The 14,161-nt window shown below is 37.9% G+C and overlaps 1 protein-coding gene across 1 annotated transcript; it reads left to right on the top strand.

Moving 5' to 3' along the window:
• The first annotated feature begins 740 nt into the window (after positions 1-740).
• LOC130904507 (immunoglobulin lambda-1 light chain-like) lies at positions 741-3,568 on the top strand. Its single transcript, XM_057817296.1, has 4 exons — positions 741-822; positions 890-1,207; positions 2,033-2,089; positions 3,181-3,568. Exons 1-4 carry the CDS (start codon positions 768-770, stop codon positions 3,498-3,500), a joined length of 750 nt encoding a protein of 249 aa, XP_057673279.1. The 5' UTR covers positions 741-767; the 3' UTR covers positions 3,501-3,568.
• Positions 3,569-14,161: the final 10,593 nt, after the last annotated feature.

The following is a 14,161-nucleotide window of genomic DNA, read 5'->3' as shown; positions in this document are numbered from 1 at the left end:
TATTGGTTTTGGGCCAATATGCATGTTGCCTTCAAAGTGAATGTAGAAGCTTTCTGCCTTTATACAAGGGCTGGTCACAGCTTAGCACAGCAGTGATGCTTATTGATATTGTGGTGCAATACAGGCACTTTTTTGTTGTTCTTTTCATTTTCACAGTTTTTTAGAAAACCTTGAAGTTATTACGTTTATCATTATTAAAGCATCCAGTGAGGCATCAGAATACAATTAGTCATAATATGTTAAGTCCACGATCGCATATATCGGTATCGGTTTGATATCGGATTTTTGGAGTTGGACAATATTAGGACATCGGTTATCAGTTAAAAAGTCAGGATGAGACAACTCCACTATTCACTGTAGTATATCAACTTTTGAGTGTTCTTTGGGTCACGTCCAGAGTATATTTCAGTTTGGGTTTTTTTGGGTTTTTTTCTATTACTGTTTATTATTTTAATGTCATTAATTTTGTTTTATGAGCATGTTAATCATTTATAATTGTGTTTATACATATACATATTTATAATATATAGATATTTACACACATTTTGGGTCATGTTGGCCACACTTGTACAAGAAGTGTTGACGGCAAGTCTTAATGGGTTGAGGTTAAATTACAATAAGTAGTTACTAGCCTTATAAAGGTAGGAGCAAAATAAAATACTGTAAATGTATAAAGCCTCCCCCGGCCTCCGGCCCCCCTTTAGAAAGCACTTCCTCTCCCCACTTTCATTTAAAAGCTGTGGGACGCATCCAGAACTACTTCACTGATGTTCAGCGACACCATGCTGGGGATTCTCTGCCTTCTTATCATCGCGCTTACACGTGAGACCCTCTTTGTCATTTCTCCTCCACGCGTTGGAGTCAGCTAACAGTTTTTGTCTGTTGACAGGTGGCGACGCGGCCAAGGTGCTGACCCAGACGCCAGCGGTTCTGACCGTTCCTGTAGGACAAGAGGTGGTTCTCAATTGCAACATTCAGACGGATGATATCAATGTAGTCGGCTTTTATAGACACTTTCCTGGAGACGCTCCTCAGTTCATTCTGTGGCATTACCATTCATGGTCCTCACCTGACTATGGATCAGGCTTCTCCTCTAGTCAGTTCAATGCCAAAGCGTCCTCCGATGTGGATTACCAGTTCATCATTAAACAGGCAAAGGCAGAAGATTCTGCTGAGTATTATTGTAGCACATGGGATAGCTCCGTTAGTGAAACAGTATCACAGTGAAATACGCAGTGACAAAAACTGGCTCATCTTACTTCTGCTTTTGTGTTGAGTCTACATGTCAGATTCTTACCTGTGCGGAAGAAGCGATACTACTTAGAATGATATGATGTGCAATTTTTCAGGAGGCGCTGGACTTAGGGTTTAGATTTTTTTAAGGGCCACATCATATTTCAGGTTTCCTTCAGAGGGCCAGCTTGGGCTGTTGCGATGATCGAATAATCGACAACTGAAAGAGTGAGGATGGGGGTAATTAATGAGGCAGAATGCTGAGTTATGGAGGGATTTATTAGTGAGGCCGAAGAGCAGTGAAATGCAGTTGTCATTCCGACAGGTGACTAAACTGCAGACAAGAGTGGATGCTGTGAGAGGACGGATCATTGTGGCAGATAATTAGTTTAACACTATGAAACTACTTTTTCAATTAACTACTGAGGGCTGTAACCAGAGTGTATTTCTGTTTGTATTATTTTTGTATACATGTATGAGTTGATGTATGATTTTATTTATTCACAAAATATTCTATATAATATCTCTCGTCCCGCGATTGGTCAGGGTTTTCTTCTTCAATGCGTTGTTGTTGTTTCTAATCGGTCGACTTGTTGCTTTTCCAAGGTTCTCCCTTGCGATGCTCCTCTGAGGGACTTTTCCATCATGGTGACCACTTGACTGACGTGTGGACGTTTGGCACAATCGCTGACGAGGAGTTAAAAGACACAGACACATGTTGACTTCTCGGATTTAAAGAAAATGTCTTAAAGGAGTCCTAAGCTAATGTTGAGGAGTTGAGTCAGTTTTTGTACGGCAGTCAGCACGAGTGTCCTCACTGTGGTATTCGGCGGAGGAACTAAGCTGCTTGTGACAAGTAAGTACTTTGATTTGATCATCAAATGGGGTACATTTATGCATGTACCAATCTAAATGCCTATTTGAATATATTTGTTGACATTTTTTTTTTGTGTTTTTTTTTTTTGTTTTTTTTTTTGGGTGACATCATTTTTGACACTTTATAGTTCTTCTTACTGTAAATTAATGAGCAGATAAGCACACAAAAAATACATAAAAAGCTTTTACAGCCCAAGAGTAATTAATATATTTGTTTGGTTGGATATATATTTTATATATATATATATTAGGGCTGTCAAACAATTAAAATTTTTAATCGAGTTAATTACAGCTTAAAAATTAATTAATCGTAATTAATCGCAATTCAAACCATCGATAAAATATGCCATATTTTTCTGTAAATTATTGTTGGAATGGAAAGATAAGACACAAGACGGATAGATACATTCAACATACAGTACATAAGTACTGTACTTGTTTATTATAACAATAAATCAGCAAGATGGCATTAACATTATTAACATTCTCTTAAAGTGATCCATGGATAGAAAAATTTGTAGTTCTTAAAAGATAAATGTTAGTACAAGTTATAGAAATTTTATATTAAAACCCCTCTTAATGTTTTCGTTTTATTAAAATTTGTAAAATTTTCAATCAAAAAATAAACTAGTAGCTCGCCATTGTTGATGTCATTACACCATGCTCACGCCTCAAACCCATAAAATCATTTGGACCCAAGTGCCAGCAGAGGGCGCCAAACAACAAAAAGCAAGTAACAAGCGGACATTACACTGCTATCATTTTAATCTGAGCGGGGCATGTGCGTTAATTGCGTCAAATATTTTAACGTGATTAATTTTTAAAAAAAATTACCGCCCATTAACGCGATAATTTTGACAACCCTAATTCAGATGAAGATAAAATGAAGCCAAACATGGATTTTTGCAGTTTTGACAGGTCATGGGTTCTCAAACTGTAGGTCGGGGGCCAAAACGTTTGTTGTAATCATCATATAACTTTATGGCACTATGTCATTTCTGTATTAATTTTACTGATTAACCTTTGTACTTGAGTCGTGGTGCTGTAAACTAAAAGATCTGATCCCTCCAGGCTCTGACGTGACTCCCCCCGTGGTGACTGTCTTCCCCCCGTCCAAGGATGAGCTCCAGTCCAAAGAGGCCACTCTAGTCTGCGTGGCTACTCAGTCCACCCCGTATGCTGACGTCACTTGGCTGGCTCGCAGCGGTCCGGCGACGGGCCCCTTTGCCACCGGTCCTGCCACGCAGGAAATGAACGGCAACTACAAAATCAGTAGCTATCTCACCGTGCAGACATCCGAATGGAACTCGGATGTCCTTTACACTTGTAAAGTCTCTTTGGGCTCCCAATCTGCTGAAAACACCATCAGCAGGTCCAAGTGTGCAACTTAGCAACATCGCAACAATGTGCATGCATGTTTGTAGTGAGTGTTTTTTTCCGCATTCTGCTTTAATTTCACTTGAACGACTCAATATTCATCAATAAAAAATATGTCATCGGTTTTTGGACTGAGTATGTTCAGATTTGAGCTCATTTTCTCCAAAGACTTTACAAATATGTAAAATGAAGCAATATTATTTTGTTCAAAATACGGTTTTGCGTATGTTCAGTTCAGTTCCCTAAAATGACGCAACACACTATATTAAAAATGATGACTAGTAATGTAACAATATATTGAAAAGTGTAGCCAAAAATGTTATCGATATGTTCCTGCCACAAATAGATTTTAAAAGGTGTCGCGGTTTCATAAAAGTATAAGGAACCAACAGGTTGCAACCAAAGTCTTCTTTTAGAATAGTGTCTACATTAGCTGACTGGTCGCTACTGACGGCGCTAGACATCCAATTTATTTTGACCGGATTGGACGTCTAGCGAGCGTCAATTGAATTGAAACCAAAGCATGTCTTGTGGGCATTCACAGTGCACTTCCTGTTCATTTTAGGGTATTTTCAGGTGACTTTGTGTTGATTTTGAATTACTTCCTATTAATTTGGGGACATTCTTCAGTCACTTCCTTTTCATTAACCCAAAATCAACAGGAAGTGACCCGTAAATGTCCCAGAAAGAAAAGGAAGTGACCGAAAATCAAAAGGAAATGACGTGAAACGCCCCAAAATGAACTCATTGCCGAGCATTGGCTTCAACTGACGGCCATAGACGTCCAATCCGTTTGAAGTGGGAGGGGTGACAGCGAATGAGCAAATCGAACATCTACTTGTGATAAACACGTATTGTCTCAGGTGGCTTTTTTTGCATTTACGAATAGATGAAAGTTATTAAATTATTAGGTATTTACATATAACTACCCAATAATTGAATTTAAAAGGAAATTTCACCATTATGAATGTTTTAAATACTGCTCTTCCCAATTCATTCTCAAGTTGTTGATGTTTTTAAATTCATAATGTTTCAAAGAGTCCTCTATAAAGGGTTAAATGTGAGAGTAACTACAAAACGATGACTATTTTGGGACTTGTTACATTTTATACAAGTCCTTGAACTCTACATTTATTCAACATTATAATCCACTGTATTGTCATAAAGTTTTCATTCAAAAAGCATAGAATTAACTACCCAGCTAACAGATATGTTTAATAAACAGTTGCACTTGATCTTTTGAGAATTGCATGCATGCTGCACTCTAGTGGCTGAAAAAAAATAGCATTAGTTTATAAAGAACTTAAAGGGAAAGAAAGACACCCTTCGTATGAATGACCATCATTTAAAAGACGTTTTTTTTTTTTAGTTTTTTAAAAATTTATTTATTATTATTATTATTTCTTTTTTAATAAAGTACTAGTCTGGTCTGATACTCCCATTGTGGTCTTTCATGATGTTTTATTTATTAGTAGCCAAGTTAGGTAGAGTAGCTAAAAACTTTACTCGAGTAAGAGATCACGTCACTTAAATTAATAATAAGACTCAAGTGAAAGTAAGTCTTACAAAAAATAATTAATAATAAAATAAATAATAATAATAAAATTACATAAAGTAATTTCGTACAAGTAAAAAATATTTGATGAAAAAACTACTCAAGTCATGAGTAACATTGTGAGTAAACTGCTTATGATGTTTGATTTTTGAAAAAACAAAGGTATTTTTTTTCTCAGCACAAAGTCATCTATATGAACTTTATTATTAAACGGTACTATAACCTATACATAATGTCATTAAGCCAAAGAATTACAAAAACAAAAAAAAAACAAAATCATTGGATTCCAGTGAGAAAAAAACAATCTACAGAACTAGAGCAGCATTCGTCTAAAGAGCATGAGTGCCCTCTAGTGGAGAAAACATTTCGTACTATGAAATTAAAAGTGTCATATCTCCGGTTTTCCGTGGTCAATTGGTGCTACCTTTGAACATAGGGGTGCTATCGTTAGCTCATTATATTTACCCATAGACACCATGTGAGGGGGCTCATAACCAATAAGAATGAATGTGAGTCAAAGGGGGATGTGATTAGGTAGAGCGTACACAATTCAACAATGGATGGTGGGGAACCCAGTATTAAGTCAATCACCTGTAAGTGTGGATATGTCGACATCCTATTCTATGCTACCTGATTGCTAATCCTGGCACCGACAATCTCTCTCCTTGAGTCTAGCTGAGAAAGTAAGTATTCAAATTGTGATTTTTTTTTTATCCCTCTGATAAAGAAAAAAAAATCGAAAGACAAAAAAGTGATAACTTGAATGTCCCAATAGGGTGGCCGATAATATTGGTCCGATGAAAGCATTTTAAAATCGGATAATATTGACATAGGTTTTTCATTATCAGTTTTGGGCCAATACGCATGTTGCCTTCAAAGTGAACGTCGAAGCCTTCTGCATTTGTGCAAGGGCTGGTCACAGCTTAGCACAGCGGTTAGAGGTTGGTAGTACACGTTACATTTACTCTGATACATTTACTTGAGCAACTTTTTGAGAAAAATGTACTTCTTAGAGTAGTTTGACAACACAATACTTTTTGCTTTTTCTTGGGTAGATTTGTGAAGAAGAAACACGACTCTTAATCCACTACTTTGGGCTCCACTGGAGTCGTTACATTTTTTTCCTCTTTATTCTACAAAAGGCTGCGCCAATGAGACGTTGCAACAATGACCATATGCTCTATTATCCTAAGCAAAGGTAATATGTTTTTTTTTCAACTAGGGGCCGCTCATGCTCTTTGGACGGATTTTTCAAGCTTCGTTCTGGTCTGAATTTGATGATTTTCATGTCATGTTTTTCGCTTAATACGGTCATGTAGTAGGTCATTGTACAGTTTGATAATAACAGTTCATATTAGAGATGTCCCAATCTCGTCATTTTCAAAGTATCGGAATCGGCAAAAAAATATCGGCCATGCTTTCTTTTAATATATATATGTATTTTAATTAAATCATTTTCTAATTGTATTTAACGTTACAGACATAATATGTTACACTCATCCAGAGCCTTTAGTTTAGGCTTGAGGTCGGGTTATCAATTTTATCCCAATAACGGCGGTAGTTTTTTTTTTTTTTTTTTAAATGTATCACGTTAAATATTTAACTCAATTAATGCATGCGCTGCACGACCCACTCACGCATTGTTGGGCTTAATCTGTAATGATGCCATTTCACTAGAGAGATAAAAGGCAGTGCAAAATGAGTAGAGTGAATTTTGGCAGCCTTTGGAGCCTTTTTTTAATTGGCTAAAGCCTTGCAATCCCTCTCCCTATGATTAGAAATATCTTGGGAAGCAATGTGGGGAAGCAATATGGCAATTGATTTTTCTCTTAACACCTTAAGTTATTTCCCAACGCAGAGGAGATATATCAATTGGTAGCACGACACACAGTCATGGTTCCACTTCCCATCATGCATTTGGGATGGCCGCAGTATAATTTACTGAAAGCTCAACAAATACACTAGATGGCAATATTTAGTCGCGATATACAAAGTCACAAGTCTTTCTATCCGTGGATCCCTCTCATAGAAAGAATGTTAATAATGTAAATGCCATCTTGAGGATTTATTGTCATAATGAACAAATACAGTACTTATGTATGCTGAATGTATATATTTGTCCAAGTTTTATTCATTTTTTTCTTAAAGCATTGCCAAAATGTATATGATCGGGAAAAATTATCAGGAATGATTGGAATTGAATCGGGAGCAAAAAAAAAAAAAAAAAAGCAATCGGATCGGGAAATACCGGGATCGGCAGATGCTCAAACTAAAACGATCGGGAGCAAAAAAACATGATCGGAACAACCCTAGTTCATATAGATGACGTGGTTCTGAGAAAATAACTTTTTTTTTTTGTTTTAAACCAGACATTGTAAGCAGTTTCTCACAATGTTACTTATTCATTGAGTATTCTTTTCAATGAATATTGTTTCACTTATACTTGAGTAACATTTTGGATGACTACTTTACATGAGTAATAGTATTTAAAAGTGACGCCACTTTCACTTGAGTGAAATTGTTGGCTCCTCTACCCACCTCTGCCCAGCAGTTATGCTAAATGCCCATTGCTTGGGATTTGTTATGTGAGCAGACAATTTGCCTTCATGGTGCAAAAATTAATTGAAAAAAAAAAATTTTGAAAAATAATGAATTATAAACTTGCAAAATACCAGGCTGTTCAAATACTTATTTCACTTATGCACTGTAATTTTTCGTTGAATCATATAAGTTGTTACATTTATCCTGATTAAAGCATCCAATGGTGCATCACAAACAATTATCCATAATATGCTATGTCCGCTACCGTATATATCGGAATTGGTTTGATTTCGATGTCGAATTTTGGCAGTTGGACAACATCGAGTTATGAAGAAAAAAAACAAATCATATTTTGTGAATGAATGGGTTAAAGTCAGTGCTGAATAATGAAGGCACATTTACATTAACCAATACTGTACTTGAATGAGTGTTAGTTTACTTTCGTCCCTCTTTAATTAAGGGGTCCTCGATTCACGACGTAGTTCTGATTCCACGGTGACAAAAATTAATGTTGATTAAAATGACTTGATAAAATTAGATGATCAAAGAAAACAAGAATACATTGAAATCCATTTACTTGAGGACTAGTAAATGTTGCTTTCAAATAAGCTCATCATGTGATTGTTCTTTAATGGTCATTAATTAATTAATGGTCATGATGTTACATTATGAACATTATGTTGAAATGCGTAGGGGAGAAATACAAAGTTCCATTGGATTTCTTTCTCAAAAAAGGTGTGACGATGCAAAAAGACGCGAGCGAAAGCGAGTCTTCACGCTCGGCTAATGAAGCGGCGACTTGCTACCGTCCCAGGATGCACCTGGGGGCCTTTTTTTCTCCTCTTCTTTGACTGAATGCAAAAAAAGCGGTCTTGTTTCACTTCACTTAAATCACACCAAGCTGGCAGGAAGTCCCCAGATTTTTGCTGACGGGGAAATAATCACTGCCAGAAAACTGGAGGGCTGGCAGCGAATTGTCATGTCTCGGTGCAAAAGGTGTCGTTAGAAGTTCATCGATTGGAAGTGGGGGAGGCTGGCAGGAAATTCTACAAAACAACGAATAAACAGAAAAACAAGCTATTTTTATGCTTCTGCTGTGGTTTGAATTGAGCTTATCACTTGTAGACGTCCAATCCATTTGAAATGTGAGGTATGGCAGCGAATGAACTTCAAACGGATTAGTCGTCAATGGCCGTCAGTGGCAGCCACATGCCAGGCAATGAGTTCACCTTGAGGTCATTTCACATCATTTCCTGTTTATTTTTGGTGATTTCCTTTTCGGGGCATTTACGTCGTTTCCCATTGATTTGGGGGCATTCATAGGTCACTTCCTGTTGATTTTGGTTTACTGAAAAGGAAGGGATTCCAGAATGTCCCCAAATGAATAGGAAGGGAATCAAAAAAAATTCGACAGGATGCAAATGCCCTGAAATGAACAGGAAGTGACCTCTAAAAGACTGGCTGTGAATGCTCTAGGTTCATTGCAATTTGCCAATGTAAAACGTCTAATCCAGTCAAAATAAATTGGATGTCTAATGCTGCCATTGGCAACCAGTGAGCTAACAGAGACGTCATTCTTATGGAAGATTTTTGGTTCCTTTTTTTTTTTTTTTTTTTTTTTTTTTAAAACAGTGACATGTTGTAAAACGATAAATCAATTCCTGGTGGAAACACATTGATAACTTTTTGGGCCACAAAGGCACACCTCTATTGGAGAGACTATGTTGTCAGTGCTGTGAATGAGTCCATCTAACCCTGGATGAAGCTGTCCGGGTAGTTCGAAGTCTTGGCTTCTTAACTTTTTACAGGGTAATCATTGAACTCAAGTTCGCTGCCAGACCTCACAGTCAAAATGGATTGGATGTCTGACATCATCAGTGGCACTGAAAGATGAGCATTCAGAGCCAGTCCTCCCAATTTAAATGACTTGGATGTCTAATTAAATGCTCTTCACTAAAGTTGTCCGATATTATCGTTCGTCGATAATATGTTACGGCAAGGTAGGCAAAGTTGATGTGGACCAAAATGCGAGCCGGAAACACATGAAGTGTGAAGTGATATTTATTGCACAAGGGCAAGGTGTTGAGCGGCTGGTGGGTTGAATGGTAAATGGTAGTGATGTTATGCTCGAAGCAGACACTCGAGACATGTGTCGAGCGCTCGCGGCAGAAGTATCACGTCGTCCCGATGTCTCGCTGGATTTGGTGGAACAGCTCGTGACGTCACGCTCGAAGCAGACACCCGACAAGTGTCGAACGCTCGCGGCAATAAGTATCCCGATACGTTGTACCGATGTCTCGCTTCATTCAGTGGAAAAACACCTGGCCGCGGAAGCGAAGCGTTGTGATGTCAGTTAATTTGGTTCAAACTCACAATGCTTATGAAAAGGGGAAATATCGCTCAAAATGTTGTGGGTTATGAGGAGAGCTTTTGCGCGCATTACGTCATATTGAGAATGAGGGAGAGAAACGTGAAATTAGATCAGATTACACATTAGATTAATTTACAAATGCACATAGTATAGGCATTCACTGACACACTATACACTGATTTATACAATACGCACACACACACGCACCCCCCAAACACACACGTTAGTTTTTGTGTCTGTCAGTTTTTGTGTTTGTTTTTGTCTCTCAGTATTTGTGTTTGTTTGTCTATCTGCCAGTTTGTATATTTCTTCGTGCCATGTGAGAGAATATTCTCAAAAGCTGGAAAGGTCATTAGCAAAACGAGGAATCGGCTGAAACCAAATGCTGCTGAGAAGATTTTGTTTTTAAATAAAAATTTGTGAAACACCCAAATCCCCATCCCAGTGTCACTAGCACGCTATACACCTACCATCAAGAGTTCCTTATTGCACAAGCATTTTCGTATTTCATTTAAAAGTAACACAACAGCTTTTTTTTGTGTTTTTGTTTTTTTTGGTTTTCGTTATTATTACTTTTTTTTTTTTTTAATTAATCCGGGGAAAGAATAAATTTCAGGGTAGGGGTCAAACCCACTACTACTGCCTACTACTACTACCATTGACAGCATTAGACATCCAAATGATTTTGACTGAATTGGACGCCTAGCACCGTCAATGGCAATGAACCCAGAGTCTTTTAGAGGTCGCTTCATCTTCATTATTGAGCAATTACCTGTCGATTTTTGCGTTTGCGTTAATTGCGTCAAATATTTTAACGTGATTAATTTAAAAAATTAATTACCGCCCGTTAACGCGATAATTTTGACAGCCCTAAAATATATATATTTATAAACACAATTATAAATGATTAAAATGTTCATAAAACCACATTGATGACATTCAAATAATAAATAGTGATAAAAATATTGAAATATACTCTATATATGATCCAAACAACACTATATAGCAGAGGTTGCGCTAGACATTTTCGTTGTCTGTCATTTTGACTGACAGGGTCATAAAAATCCGTTCATAATCTATTTTTACCCGTCACTTAAATTTTTTAAATTATAATGATGACATATTCAATAGTATTTAGTTTTCATTCATTTTTAATTAATATTGTAACGCTTGCTTGGCGGCGAAAAATTTGACATGGAAGTCGTGGTATTTTTCTCCCTCTTTTTACTCTGCTTACCGCCAATAACATCAACAAAACAACAACTCCGCCCCCAAAGAAAAAGAGGCAACGATATAGACCCCAATCACCAACGTCACACAATGATCTTAATTGTGGTTGTCAGCCCAAAATCTTCTAAATATATATTAAATGCATCTTACCAGATATAAAATGACTACTACATAGTCTGTGGTGATCATTTGGTGCCCAGATTTCTTGTCGAATTACAGCAGTCCATCTCGCTCTCATCTTCGGGTCTCTCAGAATACGGTAGAACTTCAAGTCTCTCCGTCTATCTTCTCTGTTACTGCAACCAACCGCCACACACGCCTTCACCATTTTGATTATTAATGTTAACGAGCAGAAAAACACGCCGGAATAGGAGGCATGTACGGAGCGGTAATGTGTAAAGATGACAAGCTGACACACAATATGGCGGCTCCAGTCAGGGGGGCGGAGTTGTGACGTCATGTGATTGGGGTCTATACACAGGTGGCAATCTAGTCCACCAATTGGATGACGCGCTGGCACACCGGGTGCACCAATAGACCCTACCCACCGACGTCACAAAACCACGTGCTCGCTGTATGGTTCCGCCCCCTTGTCCGTCATTTTGTCTCTGTATTAGCATTGGTTTCAATTGATCGAGGAATTTAAAATGTATTTCATGGAAGACCCGGTGCTTTCGGATGCCGTAAACTCACTGGATGTGTTGCATAAAAGGCGTTATGTGGAAAAGCATTGTTCTATACAGTCGCCAGATACATATTTGATGCCCAAATCGATGTTTTTCGACCCACTGTCTTCGCCCTGTCTGCCTGACATCTGCTACGCTGATATTTACAACTATCTTGTCCACACAAAATCAGCCTATTCTCACGAAAGTTTAAAAAACTTTAAGAGCTTGGAGGCTTATAAATACTTCGTTGCTGGTTGGGTGAAACAGGTCCTCGTCCACGAAAATTCGGCAGGAATCTATCTTGTGCTTGGAAAGGTGAGTTACGAAATTTTCAATTCAAAATCTTTTGTTCTTGCTAACATCCACTGTCAAGTCTAATGTATTTCATGTCATTTGTCAATGGAGCTAGGGCTTTTAATGTTTATATGGTTTAGCGATAGCACTCTCACTACATACATACGTGGATGTTGTCGGCGATTAGCCTAGCAATGATCTTAATTGTGGTTGTCAGCCCAAAACCCTCTAAATATATATTAAATGCATCTTACCAGATATAAAATGACTACTACATAATCTGTGGTAATTGTTTGGAGCCCAGTTTTCTCGTCGAATTGCAGCAGCCCATCTCGCTCTCTCTTCTCCGTGTCTCTCGGAATCCGGTAGAACTTCAAGTCTCTCCGTCTATCTTCTCTGTTATTGCAACCGACCGCCACACACGCCTTCACCATTTTGATTATTAATGTTAACGAGCAGAAAAACACGCCGTAAATAGGAGGAATGTACGTAGCCGTAACAGGTCAACACGATGTGTTGACGGACAAGTGGGCGGCACCAGTCAGGAGAGCGGAGTTGTGACGTCACGTGGGTAGGGTCTATAAGAACCTCGCGTTGATGTGTCAATCACGGCGCCGCCGCCAGACCCCGGTGACGCTACAATATCCTAACAGAAGAGCCAACGACGTCATGCATTAAGAGAGACAATAGCTAATTAATATGCCCACTCGCCACCCTGTGGTCTGGGCTGTGAATTGCAACCTGTCAAAATGACGGACGGACTTCAGTTTTTTCCGTAACCGTTTTAAAAAACCGGTCAACGACGGAAAATATCCGGTTAACGCGACACCTGGTTCCGATCATATTTTTTTGCTCCCGATTCAATCCCAATCATTCCCGATCCTTTTTCCTGATCATATACATTTTGGCAATGCATTAAGGAAAAAATGAATAAAACTCGGACGATATATACATTCAACATACAGTACTGTATTTGTTTATTATGACAATAAATCCTCAAGATGGCATTTACATTAATAACATTCTTTCTGTGAGAGGGATCCACGGATAGAAAGTCTTGTGACTTTGTATATTGTGACTAGATATTGCCATCTAGTGTATTTGTTGAACTTTCAGTAAATGATACTGTAGCCATGCCCAAATGCATGATGGGCAGTGGAACCATGACTGTGCGTAGTGCTACCAATTGATATATTTCCTCTGTGTTGGGAAATAAAAATAGGTGTTAAGAAAAAGATCAATTGCTATGTTGCTTCCCCACATTGCTTCCCCTGATATCTCTAATCATAGGGAGAGGGATTGTAAGGCTTTAGCCAATTAAAAAAAAGGCTCCAAAGGCTGCCAAAATTCACTCTACTCATTTTACACTGCCTTTTATTTCTCTATATAGGTAAAGCGGCGCCATTACAGCTTGAGCGCGACAATGCGTGAGTGGGTCGTGCAGCGCATGCATTGATTGCGTTAAATATTTTAACGTGATACATTTTTTAAAAATTAATTACCGCCGTTATCGGGATAAATTTGATAACCCTACCTTAAGCCTAAACTAAAGACTGGATGAGTGTAACATATTATGTCTGTAACATTAAGTACAATTAGAAAACGATTTTATTAAAAAAATATATACTATATATATATATTTTTTATTATTAAATTTATTAGGATCATGGAAGCTTCCACTTGGGGAAAATATATACATACAGTATATCCTGAAAATACATAATATAATAAAAATAAACAGTACTGTGCAAACGTTTTAGGCAGGTATCCTGCCTAAAACGTTTCCACAGTACTGTATATTAAAAAAAAAGGCATGGCCGATATTATTTTGCCGATTCTGATACTTTGAAAATGTGATCGGACCCGAGATCGGGACATCTCTAGTTACTAGCCTTATAAAGGTTTGAGCAAAATAAAATGGATTTATGAATCCTCCTCCACTTTCCGCCCCCACCCCCCTTAAAGTAGTACTTCCTCTCCCCTTTCATTTAAAAGCTGTGGGCGCATACAGAACTA

The sequence above is a fragment of the Corythoichthys intestinalis genome, chromosome 16 (assembly GCF_030265065.1).
Source record: "Corythoichthys intestinalis isolate RoL2023-P3 chromosome 16, ASM3026506v1, whole genome shotgun sequence".
Taxonomy (NCBI): Eukaryota; Metazoa; Chordata; class Actinopteri; order Syngnathiformes; family Syngnathidae; genus Corythoichthys; species Corythoichthys intestinalis.
Note: the sequence above shows the minus strand (reverse complement) of the source record. Positions and strands in the feature narration are given on the sequence as shown.